This window comes from Tachypleus tridentatus, chromosome 9 (genome assembly GCF_004210375.1).
Source record: "Tachypleus tridentatus isolate NWPU-2018 chromosome 9, ASM421037v1, whole genome shotgun sequence".
NCBI classification, from domain to species: Eukaryota; Metazoa; Arthropoda; class Merostomata; order Xiphosura; family Limulidae; genus Tachypleus; species Tachypleus tridentatus.
In genome coordinates, this window is record NC_134833.1 from 135,493,923 (window position 1) to 135,512,217 (window position 18,295).

Genomic DNA, 18,295 nt, shown 5'->3' on the forward strand with positions numbered 1-18,295 from the left:
AAATTTCCAAAACAAATCATTGATATTAATATTAGGTTTTGATAAAACATTTAATGTACAAGTTTAATTTAACTCAACTACACACTTAATACTTGAAGCAGATTTAAACACACCTGTTAATACAGGATTCAATCATATCACAAGCCATCAGTTTCAGCCTCTGCTCAAGATGCTTAGCAAACACCTCATCAGGCCAGTGAAGTTCTTGGATAAATGACTGGAGAGCATCTAATTTCCAAAACAGATCTTCAGAAGTGGCACACCCATTTCTGAAAACACAGAAATAAAGATACTGAAATGACACAATTAAGCATATCAAAGCCAGTTTTGATTTATAAAAATCATTTAAGTCTAAACATCATTGCAATACAATAGTCAAAATCTATTATAGAAAACAAAAAGATTAAAGTGTGAATATGGAGAAACCACATGTACTTTATTCTGTTTTCAAACTTCTCTATCCTTTGACTCATTATGAATATACTTATTAAAATCAACAAAGATGACATATACATAGGAAGGAATGTCCCATAACAAGCAGTCAAGAAATTAAAAAAAACTCACCCTTTAAGTTCCCATCTTTCCTTCTCAAAACCTTTATGAAGAGACTGGGCAATGGAGGACTCCATAAGATCAACATATCTCACAACCTGAGGAGCAAATGTATCTCTTAAGTGTTGATGAAACCGACCACCGCAAAGATTCTCTGAAAGAAAAGAAAAACACAAAGCATGCGTAAATCATGTTACGAAAATGTAACAACAAACCAATTAACAACAAATTTGAATTATGTAGAGTGGAACCCCTCTAAAGCAGCCACCTTCGAGACTGAGACAAACTGGCCTGATTAGAGGGGTTCCACTGTACATAATTAGGAATTATGTAAACAAAAAAATGGACTGTGATTGAATGACTGCTTTCAAGGGGTGACCAAATCTGAGGGATGGCTGCTTAGAGGGGTTCCACTCTAGTATTGATACTAGTTTTCAGCCTGATTAATTTTCCAGTTTTGTGTAACTTTGAACAAAATAAATGAAGTACTGAAATATCTAATTATACCTTAATCAAGTAGTTTCTGGGACTTTTTGGCATTTCTTATTTTGTAACTTTAGAAATCTATACAACATACAGGAAATTTGCATATAACCCACTGCTCATATATTCTAATTAAAGTATCAGACATGTTATTAGTGAATTGAAAGTTTTTGTATGGTAAAACTTGTATTATTTTCATGTTTCCATATCAAACACACAACTGTACCAACTGATACTCCATATGAATCACAATTATCAGATGAGAAAAGTTAGGCTTCTCATTTCTAACAATGAGAAGTACTCACTCCATACTTTTGCATAAATGTCAATAGATTTATTTATTTCCTCAACACGAATTCAGTTTTTGGTACAAAATAATGACTCAATATTAATAGATAAATATCTTTATATGAATTTGGTAACTGGAGAAAAAAAAAGGTTGAAAAGACAAGATAAAGAGAAGTTAAAAAATTACCAAAGGTCATGTAAATTGATCATTAAATTTTACTCTCTCATTACTTTTATTTTTTCTAATTTCTATCACATCTTGGTCCTCCATGACAAACTAGGCTCCAGTGGGCACTGTAAGTTCAAATACCTTTTGGGGAAGCATATTCTCAAACCCCATACTCATCGACTATTTGCCATTCAATGCTCAAAGTTAACATTTTTCCTTTTCTAAAAATATATTTCTAATAGATACTCATCTCCCTGTACAGATTATCTATTTCATTCTCAAAGTTGTACTGTTCTGCATTAGAAAATTACATGCCACCAGCCTAATGAAACTCCTTCTTTAAATTCTAACATTCAAGAAAAAACACATGAATTTGTTTTACTACTTGATGACATATAAAAAAACCCTCCACCAACAGAAATGCAATACATCTCTCTGCATAAATGCTCCCTCTAGATTCAAGTGTGCAAATCCTCATTCTTTAATGAGGCAATCAATAAAAGTGCACTGGAAGAGTTGGCAGGAATGGTTGGAACATGTGTGGAAGTGAGTACCTATCAGAAACATATCTACAGGCAAGCAAGATGTTAACTTTCAATAATGATGACCCATCTCCATGTGCATGTTAACTAGAATCCCATGTTTAGATAGTGGAGAAATCAATGGAGATATTACCTACATAAGCTTCCTTTCAAATGTGCTAAAAGAAAGCTCATGGTGTGAAACACCCTATGGCAGTAGCTACACAGGGATACATCTGTGGGAGACTGCATGTCCTTCAAATCAGGGTATAATCTTTGCAGAAGTGAATATGGAGATGCAAAAACCTGAAAAACATCACATAAAGGGGCAAAATAGGTACAGGTGCCTGACAACTTGCACAAAAGCCATTGGAAGTCCAATGTGTGTAAGTAAGGTTGAAAAATCTTCAAACAGTACCAAGTGTGATCACCTTCTTGATCATTAGTCTCTGCAGCTATGAGAGAAAGGCATATAGGAAAAGTATCCATGTACAGCTTCTTAACTATAAGACACTAAGGGCCCAGGAGGAGGGCACCTCTGTTTAAGGATACTCATGAAATAACTTAACCATCAGACTCTACGGGTCCACTGCCAGCAATGGGTGTAGGGTTAATGAGCAATACATCACAGTTGGATATTTAAGAAATAGCAATAAATCTGAGATTGTGATGTATCCAGATAGGTTGGAGTGGTCTGTACCATGCTACAGAAACACCCTTGCTTCACTTCTAAAAGGACTGTGTTATAACACTCTCATATTTCAATAAGTGAGAATTCTCCACAGTCCATAACCAGGGGAACTGGGAAACGGTAAATGTCAAAAGTCTCCATGTTATACTGGGGGGATATTCAAGCAGAAGAGACCTAGAAAATATGTTTATATCCCTATTGGTCCTGCAGTTCTGGAAAGAGTTTTTTGGAGACAGTGTAATGGGTGACTACTAAATGGTATCTTTTAAAAGCCAGGAAACATCAGCCAGAGAAGCAGGTAGAAGCATAACTCTGGTGGCGGTTTTGTCCATGATAGTCCATGGAATGAACACAATCTGTATCAAACTGAAAAAAGTGATATATAAGACTATGAGTAAAATTTCGGTGGTACTATGGAATACACCATCTCACAATGGGCACTGACTGGGTCACAGTGGATAGTCTGAGTACTTTCTGTAACCTGGCTCAATGCAGAATACTGGTTATATATACCTTGTAAGGCAATGCTAGCCACTTAGTGGAATCCAAAAATAGAAGAAAAGTGAGGAATAAATAAGTAAATGAATACTCACACCCATGACAGGTGGAGGGTTAATTGAAGAACATTCTTTGGTGGAAGACTATATGCTGCTCGAGATGATGCAGGCAGATGGTGAAGATAGTTTAATGTAAGACAAATGATTTTGGGGTAATCCACATGCCAGCCAAGAGAAAAACAGAAGAGTGACAAGATTGGAACCAAAAGAGAGCTACATGATCAGGAAGGTAGGCTAAACAATCCCACATACAATGGTAAAGATTTCGTATCCTGAGGAAAGAGCAATTTGTGAAGATGGATCAAAAGGTAGGAAGAAGACAGGTCTCAGGCTCAAGGAAGTGAAATAAAAGAAAAAAAGGTTGAGATAGACTGTGAGAAGTGACTAAATGGATCCTTTAAAGAGTGTCCCAAAATTTAGCAAGAATGAAGGAAGAGGTGGAGAGGAAGACATGCATAATACAAAAGATGGGATGGACCAGACTGCATGGAAAACCAGGGTTGAGGAATGATGCAGAGGAAGATGGCAAAGAGAAATGTGACAAAGAAACAAAAAAAGGAACAACGAGAAAGCAGAACATTGGAAGACCAGTGGATGAGGAACTAATCCATGGGTAAGATGCAGCCAAGTTAAAAAGACAGCCCACAATAATGTGCAGCACCAGAAGAACACAACAGGTTATGAACACAATCAAATGGAACATGCCCAAAACCAATTCTGAACATTATCTTCAACATATACGTGAAAGAAATAAGCAAGGAGGTGAGTCATTGCATTGAAAAGTAATAATACTGACAAAACTTATCCATTCTATATGATCCATGCATACTGTAATTAATCAAAATGGAAGATAACCAATTGCAACATAAAATCCTTAATACACACACACAAATTATCTTCAATATTGTTTAACATGTGCAAATAATTTATTTTCTTACCATCTATTCTTAGATAATCATTTAGCACCTGGAATAGAGGGAAACTGTCCCATGTATCTGGTGGCTGCTCCGCAAGTACAACGTCCATATCCACAGCAAACAATGACCAAAAGATCTCAGCATGTTCGACCAGCAAGTCACTAAACCATGCAAATGCCTACATATGAAAAAAGAATATATATATAAAAAAACAAAAACTACATATATCTTCTCTGTGTTCTAAAAAAAGAAAAAAAACTTATTACAAGTAACAAATGAAAGCTTTAGCTTTCTGAAAGTTAAAAAAAATTATATTAAAAACATTCTAACCATTCACTTTATTATGAATTCTTGTGGTAATTGAGCTATTTTACATAACTATAGAGTATGGTAAAAATAACTGTGGTTCTAAGAGTCATAAATGTAGCTAAATATATTTTTCAAATAAATAAATGTTTTAATAATATCAAAGCTCTTCTTTCATTGTATTTCTACAATGTCCACTCATGTAGGCAGTAATGTTTTTATTATCTGTAATTAGCCTCAAGATTAGTTTCGATATGCAATCATTAGCCTTTGGATGGACATGTATCTAATTTTTGAATTAACAGACATGTTTATATTTAATCAATATGACAGTGCCATCAAAATACATTTATATAAAACAAAAGTCTTACTATGTACCATTATCACTGATTAAAAGTCTTACTGTTGAATGAAGCTGAAATATAACATTCTACCAACCTGGTTCTACAGATATACCATTTTAACTTAGATGGCACATGACTTTACATCAATTCCAATCATAGATGTGCTTTGATCAACTATTTCTGTAAACTTACAGTTAGAAAAATTATTCAATCAATTAAAACTCAACATGTTCGATTTTCACTTGTTAAATTGTATTTTTATTAATCTTTTTTTGTCAGTTATAGATCAAATGAATATCTGCACATTTACATTTTATTCTAAGGTACCTAAGTTTAGCCTAGACCAGGGCAAAACAGTCTAGATTTTCTTTAAGTTGACTGTGTGCACTGAAAATCAACTTCATCTTGATGGTATCTCATATTTCATAAGCCAACTAAACACTAAAATATGATAACACAAAGATAAAGGTAAAATCACTTTCAGTATTTAGTATCAGTGAATTACAGCATCTTAATGTTATTCAAAATAGTTTAATTATATATACTCACCACATCCTAGGATAAGAGCAGTGGGAGAAGTCCAGCACAAAAGTATTATTAATGAACATCACAAGGACAACATAGAGAAAACAACAATAATGTATGAGCATTAACAAATTATAAAACAAGCAAGGAAAAAAAAACAACGTATCTTCAGCCAAGCCGAAAACAAAACTCAAGATAAATATAAAAAAATTAAAACCTTTCTCTGTTACTTCAAATAAACAATGAAATACAGTTTCACAAAGCTTAAATAACAATTCCTGAAGCAACAATTATCTATTTACAGTATTTAAGAAATAACTGGAAATACTTTTAAGAAGGTAATACAATATTTGAGAAAAGTTTATTAATTCACTCTGGTAAAAAATTTCCACTATGAATACCTTATTCATAGAGCTGAAAACAATTTAAACTTATCTTACAACAAAATTTGTACTTCATAATAACTATCAATTTTTTTTAAAAAACTTGACAACTCAAAATTAATATAATCAATGAACTGAAACATATGCACTTAAATATCTGAAATTTCAAGAACAGTTTATCTTGTTTTATTAACAATTTAATTTACAAAAAGAAATAAAACAAAAGACATGCAGCCAAGTGAAGAAAAACCAAAAAATATAGTTTTGTATGTATGTTATGCTCAGAAATATCAATTTATTGATACTCTAATTACAAAATTACAAAAGTAAGTTGACACACACACTCTCTAATTACTCCCATTGAAATATCTGGCCATTGAAGACCTAATTACTATTTTCACTTTAAAAGTGTAAAAAATGTACCTAAGTGATTAATTTTTAACACTGATTCTTATTTCTTACAAATATCTTATAAAGAACATTATTAGTGATAGTCAATAGACTTGTATAGCTTACTATTTCTATTTATAGTTTTCCAATTTCCCTACCCAAGCAAATTCATATTTACAAGTATCATGTCATTAGCTCATTGACTTATAAAAACTTTATCAAAATAAATTTTAAACTACATAAAATATAACAGACTAGAGAAAAGTTGGAGTTTCAACATACGTACAGCTGTAAAATTAGCATAACTTAGGATGAACACATGAAAATCAAAATTTGACTAATTTTAATTAAAGTAGGGCTCACAGAATTCTCAATGAAGCTTACCAAGAGACAATTAAGTACAAACTTCTCTTGGAAAATGCTACAAGTGCTTCATTAAAGTTATTTCTTTTTCATATTTTTCTTTCTTATATTAACAATACTTATACACAAAGCTAATCATAAATTTAGTGTGATAAATACCATCTCTGTACATCACTAATACAGCATTCAGTCTTCTTACTAACAAAAAATATTGTCTTAAGTAGGTAACTATTAAACTAATAGTTAAATCATAGGTAAGTGTAGTTCTCTTTGATATATATAAAATTACAGTTTTAAATTAATGATTACACTGCTTAATCAAATTTCTCAGTCTATTACTACAAACATGATGCTCCTCAGCAGTAAGTATAAGGGCTTGAAGATTTTAAAATTGAATTTTAATGCTTGTGGTAGGCACATCACAGATAGCCCATTGTGTAGCCTTGTGCTTAACCATAAACAAGCAAACATTTTATAAAAATAAGATGATCTAGGAGTTATTGTGCATTGTTAAATGAAAATATAAATTATGATAACAGTGTACTTAAAAGACATGAAAATATAAAACTTCTTGATCCATGTATCCAAACCAATTTTTTTTAGACAATTAAAAAACAGTTATCAATAACAAATCAAAATATAAGATTTGTTCAGGGAATTAGATTAAGCTACATAGCTTTTAGTTACATTACTATCAGTGGTTTAGTTTGGGTTTGAATTTCGCACAAAGATTTACTCCAAACGTAGCAGTGCAAGACTAGAGAGAAGGCAGCTAGTCATCACCACCCACTACTAACTATTGGATCACTCTTTTACCAACAAATAGTGGGATTGGCCATAACATTATATTGCCTCCATGGCTGAAAGAGTGAACATGTTTGGTGTGACCAAGATTTGAACCCGCGACCCTCGGATTATGAGTTAAGTGCCTTAACCACTTAGCCATACCAAGCCTACTAAATAAAACCATTTTCTCTGAATTGCAGGACTTGTCACAGAACTCAAGTTATTATATATATATAAAAAATACATCTAAGAATAACAGTTCATTTTGGATTATTTCATTATATTACCTCACATTATAAGTCTGAAACTATGCTAGTAATTTAAAGCTATTTCATAAATACCATTCTTAATCTTCATCTAAAATAAAAGACTAGTATTTAAGGAGTGTTCATTATTGTGGTAGAAAATAGAAATAATCTAGTTTAAATTCTCAATTCTCTAGAAATGTTTTACAGAGATTCATTTGTAGTTTATACGCTAAACCTAAAGAAATGTCAATTGAATCACAGATTACATTTCCTTCACAGAGCTACAGCCCAGTTGTTTTTCACATATGAATGATAAACTATATAATTACTTGTAGATCTCATGTAAAGTCCAATACTCACTCACTAATAAACTAAAATAACTTAGGTGTTTGAAATCACACCTTTAGGCAAGTAAGAAAAAAATTAACATAACAATGCATTTTAATCATTGTGTTGGATAGTTTGAACATTATATTTAATCAGCTATGCTCATTACCAGGCAATATGCTTTAATCAGAAGTTATTAGATACTAAAGTTTTATACCACTAGACATTTAGCTCAGTTGTCTGTAAAACAAAATTGAAATCATTGATGTGGAAATCTAATTCTTTACTCCAAAATATTGACAGCATTATATCAGCTGAGATGTGTTAAAAAAAGCATCAAATTTAAACTGTTAAAATGTTAGGCTTAGCACTTGTAACAACAATCATGCTCATATGGATTAAATGAAGTGAAACTTAGATAATTCAGTATATTTCTTTTTTAATAACAAGCATATTAATGTACAACTTCTAAAATAGTTCCAAGCAGAATATTTAAATCTGAGTAAAAGGTTACAAAGAAATTACTTCCTATAAGGTTCCTTAACAACTGATTACACAGGTCTGCAAAGTTAAAAACTGCATAAAAGGTGTTTTAATTTTAATAATCAATTTTCCATAATTCAGCTATGCAGACTTCAAAATTTTTTTTTATCACATAAGGATTTTTTACAAAGTGGGAAGAAAAAATACTTTTACTTAGATCAAATTATTACTTCAATTATCCCAATGAACATTTTTATTATTATTTTTGTTAACAAATATACAACCAAGCTGAAGAAAAGGGAAGAACAATGTCAAACATATCTTCATTAATCATGACTTTTGTGAAATCTACATCTTTTAGTTTCAAAACTGTGTTGTGATCTTTCTTGTATTGCATTTGGAGCATTTTCATTTCAATGACTGGCAGTAATCAGCCATCAAGCTGATCTCCACAATCCCTCTCTATTCTTCTGATGCCTTAATTAAACCCTTCCCCTTGTTCTTTGCTAATGACAATGGGATTTTTAGAAAATAATTTGCAAGTGTAACAAATTAACTTTCAAACTCCTATTATAACCCAACTCTCTGAATTTACTGAGCATGTTATTAACAACATTTTTATTATTTAGGTTCTTGTTGTTTCCTAAAAATTGTCAATAACGTCTTTAAAAGCCAATCTGTGCTTCTTTTTCAACTTTTCTCACCGTCCTTTTGATCTTTTCATCCTAAGTAAATTTCCTAATCCAAGGCTCAACAAAAATTCCTTCAAGTTTCAGTGGTGAAAGAGCCGAGAATTGCTCATAGATACTTAAAACATTCGCTTACTTTGTCTAAGGTCCTTTACAGATTGCTTCATCAAGCCGTTTTATGTGAAGGTAACAGGACTTTCTTTGTGTGAATCAAATTTTCATGTTCAATGTTTTTCGATCCTGGTATCAGGCTGATTCTGTATGTATGGCAATGCTTCTTCATACAATAAATTTACTACAAATATAACAAAATATATCTGAGACACCTACACCACCTCTTGTAACCACAGTGATGGATAAACAATATTAAAAAAGAAAAAACAAAGACGGCAAAGTGCACACAAAAACAAATACTATGCAAAAATGACACTTCATGGGGCCTATTAACCACTGGTATACTACCAGTGTGTTTCTCATGAGCTGTAGAATGATCGAGAAGACTCTTAGGTCACAAATGGTCTATAGAAATCTACAGCTGATGATTGTCAACATTTTAAGCGTAAACAAATGTGACCCAATTTCAATGAAAATGATTCACTTATAAAAAATGCATAGGACTTTTTGTAAAACGTGTGTGATACATAAAGAAAAATAGAGATCACTTTTGGATTCAGCATACAGGAATAACTGCAGAACACACAAAAATTTCAAGACAATAAAACCATCACTGGGCTTTGTTATTAGGCAACTGTCAAATTTTTCAAATATTTCTATGAATTCCTTTGACAAATTTTGAAATGAACACGTGATAAAGTTTATGCATTTGTCAGAATCAGTTAATTTTATAGGATTCCTTAAGCATAATCAGCAGTTAACAAAAGCATTCTCGGCTGTTTATCTGAAATAGTCTTATCCTTGTTAAACAAGTTAAATATGATATCTCTATGATGTTAATATTCTGTATCATTACTTTATATGGCTTCAATTAGTTTTTTACTATAAATATTATAAATAAAAACTGTTTTACCTAGTTTTTTTCTTTATATTTTTTAACAGAGATAAGCTTTACAGGATGCAAAACCAGTTTCATTGTTGTTGTTTTTTTTATCATAGTGTTGAATGTTCTTGCTAGTTCCACAATTTAAAAATAATGCTTATTTGTTGAAATGCAATTATTTGGGCTTGATTATGCAGTGCAGCTAATAGTTGAAATTTACTAAGAAAATAAGTCAGCAAAAGTGAAGAGTTATTTTAATGGCATGAATATCCTTTATCAACTTTTAAATGGTAAAGTGACAATTTTATAGTGATATTTTGTTCTAACCAAATATGGCAAGCCTACATCTGGTAGCTAAAAATCAAACACATTCGTTTGGAAGTTTATTCATTACCATGAAGGTGCTAAAACAGTTAAATACAAGTACTGTTCATCAGAGTATACAAATGAAATGAAAAACCAAAATTTGTTAAAACAATTATACTACATGCCTTGTAACTGTGAAGGAGATAATTCAAGAGCAAAAAAAGAGACAAAAAGTAATCCACACATGTTGACACTCCTCTATTTATTACCACCATCAGCATATAAAACATACAAAGCCTATTCAACCTGATTTAATGAAACTGACACTAATAGCTATATTTCATTGCTTTCGATAGAGGCAGCATTACTGTAATCATGGAAAGAATATTACATGACCAAAAAAGAGTTTATTTATACAATTTATTCAAACAAAATCCCTTTACTCAGTTTTTTGGAAATCTATATATGCATACATACATAGAGGACTTTTCACAAGCTGACCAAAACTAACTAGAAAAGCCTTCTTAAGATTACAAATATGAACAAAAACAGAAAAAGAATCTTAATAAAGAAACTTGTCACTCTTCATGTTATCTAATGGTTGGAGTAATATTTAAAACAATGAAATAACCTATTTTATTGTAACTATTCAACATCCATTTATTCACCAACAAACTTTACACACTCCATATTACTGTACAGATTAATTCTGAAGTATTAATACTGAGAATCATTACTGGAAAATGCTGAAAACTGAATAGAGAATCACACCCTGCAATGAGTCTACAGCTCACACAATGCAGCCATTAACTGACAACATAAAGAACCTGAAAATATTCTTATATCTTTATACTAATAAAGAAATTGTTAAATTTTTGTAAAAGCAAATGAGTGTAAGCTGTTGTTTAGAGGCATCAACTACTGCAGCAGTCCAGTGTCTTAACACTTCATAAATTTTATAGAACTCAATACCTCAAAGATTTTTAAATCTTGAAGAAAGCCTTTCTAAGGTCAACTGCTCTGCAAAATCTTTTCTGCTTGTTTTTCTTCAGATCCTTAATGATGTGTTGTGCTTATAAAACTAAAATCATTGAGCTCTTTCATCCTGTGCCACAATCAACTAAAAAGATGGAAGCAGGTCACAGCAGTTGTTTTGTTGCATGCAAGAATTTCTAATCATACAATGACACAAGTGTAAGCACAGCAACGAAGTTTACACATCAAAGATGAGAAGAAACATTTGAAAAACAGCATCCATCAATGATCAAGTAAAATATCATTGATTTGAAACTAACAAAAAGGTCTGAGAGAAGAAATTTGTTTCAGCATGTATCCTTATTGTGGCTGTAACCCGTTTCTAAAGTTTTGAGTATAAGCCAAGTGTTCTTACACAGTTGTATAATTTTAAAGTAAGAAACAGCCAATTTAGTTAGAAAAATGTGGTATGCCATACCTGCCAATGGAATCTAAGGATCTTTTGCAGTTAGTTGGTGGCATGTGTCCTGTACAAGTTTTAAGAAACTGTTACTAACCTTCTGATGTTTCAACTTGCACCATAATTTATGCTAAATATAACAAGCACTTGAGAAAAAGTGTTCTTTAAAACAACACATAAATTAATATGTCCACAAATGGAGAAGACAGTAAGAACTTACCACAACCAAGTTATGAAAACTATCTAATCAGAAGACAAGAACTCATTTTAGAAAAGTGGGTGCTCTTGAGACTGGTGAAGAGGATATATATAGATTCAAATATAGTCTTGCTAGATCATAAACTGAGGTTAAATAAATTTTGATATGGATAAAAATAGAGAATAAGACAAGAGTTAAAATATCTGGAGATAGTAAAACTTAAACAGAGATTTTCTGTATTCAATTAATAAAAGGAAAAAATACTTGTTTAATTTCTAAACAATAAATTACAATTTAAAAATATTTTATTTAGAGAGCAAATATTTTCTAGCATGTACATGATGAAAACAAAATGTAATTAAATTTCTAAAGATTAATATTTCTTTGATCACAGAACAATGCACGATCATAGTTTAGTGTCAAGCGGTCAATTTTTCACCAGTCAGATACAGAATTCTTACTCCCAACAAGCACCTGCTTAAAAAGGTACAAAGCACTCTTTGATTCAATGTTTTTAATATTCTGTAAAAATATTTTTATGAACTTTGATTACATACCTTATTTATATGTTAAAATTATTAACATAGTTTACATTAAAAGTTTATTTATTTCTATAGCAACACCTTTACTAAAAGAGGCTTAACCTTTAGCATCAAATTTATTTTATAAATTTGTTTTATACTTCTGCATTTACTGTTGTAAATGTATACAAAAACATTTACCTACACTGAAATTGATGTATATTAGGTAGGTTAATACCAAAATCTTTATTGATTCTATTCTTACTACATTAAGTCTTTTATCCAGCTAAAAAACAAGGTTGTAGTAAACTATACATTAAGTTTTTCTTCACTTGACATACATAAAAAGTATTAATTTTATTTTCATTTTGCTTTTTCTTTCTTTAATTTCTTTCTTTAATATATATATATATATATATCCTGTCCTGACAATGGCCTCCATGGAAAAAGCAAACATTTATTCAGAAATTACACAGTTGCCTAATTTTAAGGTGAGAAACAGCCCATTTATTTGCAAAAATGTTTTTATTTCTATGGTACAGAATATAGAACAAAACACTCTAGATATCATTAAAAAAATATGCAATTATTGAGAGTACTTTAACCTAATTTTTTTTATCTCCCTATTGACAATTTGAGTGTGATGGAGGTCACTGTAAGGTCAGACATATACAAAAAAACAACACTGCAATAATATATCAAACAAAGAATACAAAAATAAAGAAATTAAAAGATATCACCACACACAAACCACTCACCGATCGAAAGGCCTGAAGCGGAAACAGCAAACATCAACCACAGGGAGAGCAGGAAAGAGCACAACAACAAGTATTAGTTACAACAGATTTCACAACACCAAGAAATTTACACAAATACATGCTACAATATTATTAGTTAAACAAATGGAATATGCAGCAACGTCAACAGCCCTTGCATATCATAACAAACTCAAGAGCTCAAGCACACAAATCAGAAGTGCCAAGCAGAACAAATGAGGAAAAAACAACAGCAACACTATTCTTCATTATAAAATATTTACATAGATACTTACCACATAGCACACTCAACAGTTAAAAAAAACACCAAAAAGCATGCTCACATAAGATGTATACATAGCGCTCACCTGGTTTAGTTGTTGAAATAAGTGCCATGGGTCTGAAGGAAATTAAATTACTTCAGTACTAGAACAGAACTACACTGCACTCTCTTCACTATTTTAGTGTTTTAATATCACTGAATATAGCTTTGGTCCAAATACCTCTGTATGTGTTTAATGCTCTATTTTAAACAAAAAGAACGATGTTATGGTATTACAACCATCAGATTTTTGTGTTGCTAAAACATTCTCTTTTAAATTTCTCTGATGCTTTACTTTCAGCTGACTGCAGTATTATTTTGCCATTTGAAGTTTTGTTGAACTCTTGGTAAATTGAATCATCCCATAGTTTTTCCTGAGGAATTTTGCTTTGATCCTAATAAATTTACATATGCTACTGTTCTAACTACAAATCTTTATTTTAGTTAATAAGTATGCTTTCTACTATATTGTTCTGTCTTTTATTTTGTTTAGACCTTAATAAACCTTTGCAAACATGGTGTACTTTACTTCCCAGAAACTGAACTGTGCAACACTGTCCTACTTCCTCAGTTTTGCATTACTTTCAATAGATTTTATTTTATAAGTTTGCTCTATCCTTTGAATATTGTTTTAGTTTTGATAAACTGAATTCCATCACACTGTTTTACATTTGAAATTTGCTTCTGGAAACTGCATTCTTGACACTGTTATACAATTCCACTACTATAATGAAATTTTATTTCACCTTGATGAAATATTCTGCTGAAAGACTACAGATCTACAGTTTTTATTACTACTCCCTTCAAAGCTATTAATAACAATTATCTGTTGAAAGCCTATATATGTTTTATAGGTATTACTCCTACAAAGTTATAAGCAATTACCCTGCTGAAAGACTACCTTTCATGACCGCTATTACCCTGTGAAGTTAAATTACACTAACGAGGGATATACGTTTTGCTTCTATGACCTGTAAACTTAACCAGCTACCTAACTGTGAAACTAATTTTAGAAAAATAAAACTTAATATTTATGTATTAAACCACTTAAACATCTGAAAAATGGTAACAAATTTAATGTTCTCCTTTGTGAGAAAACATTTTATAAATTACTTTGCTCACTGTGTTCTCAGTTAAAAACTGTAGTGATTTGATGTTACACAAGTAACTATTCTACACTCTGGTGATATAATTCAAATAATTAAATAAAAAAAAACAATCATGCTGAAGGACTGTAAATTTTATTCATCCTTGTACATCTGGAAGATAGATTTTTTATACACTTAGCTTACTAGACATCAAAACAACAAAAACTGAAAGGATCAACCATTCACTTCAGAACGTATAGGTCAGTTTGATTATCTCTATAACAGTAGTGACAAAAAACCTACCTGAACCACTGGCTTTGTTTATTCGTGAACCTTAAAATGCATCAATCAGTAATAAAGGTACCATTATTAAACACAGCAGCTAGCATTAGCACTGTTTAAAGATTATTTATTTATGTAAAAAAGATACTTTCAAATAAGATGAATGGTTTAAAGCATCTACAGCTATTCATGCTCATAAACAAGCTATTTCACCTATACTACATTAAGTCTGAATAATTCAAGAATGATGCGATTCTCTAAAGAGATTTACAGTAACCTTGGATAACAATGAAAAAAGTATAATGTCAAAATATGTCATCATGCTCTTCAAATACACAAATGATTTATTAAAAAGCTCTAAAAACTTTTTTTGAAATTCAAAAACAGGATGTCAAATAAAATCAATTCACATTTTACATGGTTACAGTTTTTTAGTTATTCTGTAACAAGGTACCATAATATACAAGGATATTGGAATCATCAAAACAGGATAACTAGCAACTACATCTGTTTACACAGTGACTTGTTATCATAAAAAATAAACAGAAACGTGCACAAAATTACAATAATTAAATTCTGAAAACCTAGTCGTGGATAAACGGGAAAGGACTGAAGGTAATATATAGAATATAATACAGAGTCAAATTATTTTTTTACATTACCCACTGAGTAAGGTTGTAATGATTAAAAATGGATTATCCTTAATGCTTCTCAGGTTATATACTTGAATATCAAGTGAAAGCATTAAATAACAATGTTGTATTCTGTTTTTGCTGTAAAGTAATTTCAGTGTTGAGAAGTGAAGAGTTACTCAATAAGTTTACTTCTAGAATGACATGAAATATTCTTTGATATATTATTCAGGCAGATTATTCATGATGAAGTTTAAGTAAATGGACAGAAGCTGCCTGTTATTTTGAAAGTATTCTGCCTTTTGTCTTCAGGAACTAAGACTTAAAAATGTTATCCTTTATGTTTGTGTTTGTACAAGGCAGTAACCACCAATACAACTAAATTTTGTCAGGAAATTAGATGTTTAGATAAGAATAGCAAAGAAACTCAGGATTAATAAAACACCTTTTAACTCCCTCAACACACACTCAGTCAATTTGACCCACTATGTGACTTCTTTGTACTCGTATAGTCTTTATATATTTGATACTACTAACTTTAATACAGTAAGTATTAAAGTCCTTCATATACAAAAAGAGGTGAAATATTCTAAATAAACTAAAAATTTGTCAGTGAATATATCAAGCATTTGTTTTAAATAGTCTGTGTGCAAAATGATTTCCATGTTAAGATTAAAAATACTTGTTTATCTAAAAAATCTCAAATTTCATTTGTGTAAATACTAAAACCTCCTAAATACATTTCAAATGTTCATTTTCAGTAAAACTTCATGTTGTATCTGTTTTCTCTATTTTAACTCCATATGGGGGTCAGTCATGTTGACTGATCTTATAACCAGACACACAGACATCAAAAAATCAAATCTAAATTACCCTTTTTTCTTTCCAGAATGACTTCAAACTGTAACATGAAACTACATTCAGTTATCCTGAGTAGTATTCAATTTGTAACATTATACATCTACTTATAATTCAATTTTATCGTTTTATTACCTTTTGAACTGTGTCTAACTACTATTTGTACCATTAAGTTGTAAAGCACTTGGGGAATGTGGAGGTCATGTTATATTATCAAGTTACTTTACCCACAATCTGCTCACATGTGTACCTCATGAAACATTTATATTACTTATTTTACCTAACAATATGGAAAATTAACATGCAAAAAGTAGACAACTTACACTATCACAATTTTACTTGTTTTCTAGCTACGAGACAAGAGTCATTACAAATTCATTTAAGCTAGTCATTATCTTTCCCATAGGGTCGTTTATACTAACAGAGAAATGATTATTCTCCATTCAGAAAACAATGTAATATATCATTTGATAGATGAAAATCCTGACTTTGTTTTTTTTACAGATAATATAGAATTGAACATAAGAGAAAACTGTTAAGAAATTCTAAAAGAGAGGATGTGACAGGTGGGTGTGTCAAGAGGGTGTAAATCTTCTATTTGATGGCTCTGTAACAAAATAAAATTGATGGCTATATTTTAAACGTATGGTTTGTATGAGCAATGACGATTTTATAGCGAGTAATTTACATGGAATTTCATGATCACCAGAGAGGTGGTGGACAAAATATATACGAGGAGATGTCTGAAGAAAATGTGTTCCACAAGGGAAATTTCATGACTTTTTTAAACAATACCTATGAAAATAAGAACTTATAAATTATTAAACTATGGATTATTAGCTAATAATTTATTTATAAAAACAGATATGAAATAAACAAAAAGTTGATTAATTAAATTTTGAATGCACGTTCTTAAAACCTCACGACAATGTCAGTAACAGATGCCCATCATGATAGGGTTAATTAGAAATTAAAAAAAAACAAAGAACACTTGTACAACTCTTTATGTGAAAAAAAAAAAAACTTTATTTTAAAAATTCAGCAAGTAAATTTAAATGTATGATATTCCCAAAAATTACCCTGACAACAATGAAACTAGTTGAAAAGCTTAATGTTTTCATAATTAACATTATTAGACCTAAATGGTTTTATATACCTTTTTATGCTCTACCAGTGTATAGTTCTATCATTAAAGCTATCTGATGTTCCACAATGTTTGAAAACACAATGTGATATCAGAAAGAGCTTTCATATAATATTTAAAAGTGATGCATTATGACTTACTTTGATTTGTTACATATGTTCAAGATGTTATTATACGTGTTTATAAAAGCCTGCAATTTAAATAAAATTTTTCAAAACTTTGAAGTTCAGAAATATATGTAAGATACATATATAGTGATACAAAATGTCTATTTTTACGTTTTGTTGATATGAGTTTCTCAATTCTTCTTCATTTTATGTTTAATTAATTTTTCTTGTCCTTTTAACTATTTTCATCACAAGCAATCTTCATAAATGTATGTTGAAGAAAAAATGTAAACACATTTTTGATATTTTACAAAACACTAATTTTTCAAAAATAATACTCTTTATAGTTTTCAAAAAACCCATATACTATAAAAATATAAATGGTCACCAATATTCTAAAATGTATTGAAATAATGGACTCAGACCAACTTACTTAGGTAGGTGTGCATTTTTTTGTCATGAAAAAAATTTGCTACTCATTTTTGAAGAGAACAAAATCTGCTAGTAATACTTTTTATTAACAAAACAAATACCATGTGGTTTTATACTAATTAAATTCAGAGAAATAGAATACACATGTTCCATCACACAAAGTACAAAAGATGCATTATTTAAAAAACTGTCCAA

The 18,295-nt window shown here is 30.5% G+C and overlaps 1 protein-coding gene across 14 annotated transcripts in view; it reads right to left on the bottom strand.

Annotated features, from left to right (window-relative positions):
* Cadps (calcium-dependent secretion activator 1) overlaps positions 1-18,295 on the bottom strand; it is a 105,427-nt gene that overhangs the window by 18,287 nt on the left and 68,845 nt on the right. For all 14 annotated transcript variants that reach the window (XR_013014624.1, XM_076457406.1, XM_076457402.1 and 11 more), the window contains 3 exons: positions 4,200-4,356; positions 565-706; positions 114-269 (listed from right to left, as the gene is read on the bottom strand). Coding sequence is in view for 13 of the 14 variants with exons in the window: in XM_076457406.1 (XP_076313521.1) it covers positions 114-269; positions 565-706; positions 4,200-4,356 (455 nt within the window). In the remaining variant the exon portion in view is untranslated. The remainder of the gene's footprint in view (positions 1-113; positions 270-564; positions 707-4,199; positions 4,357-18,295) is intronic.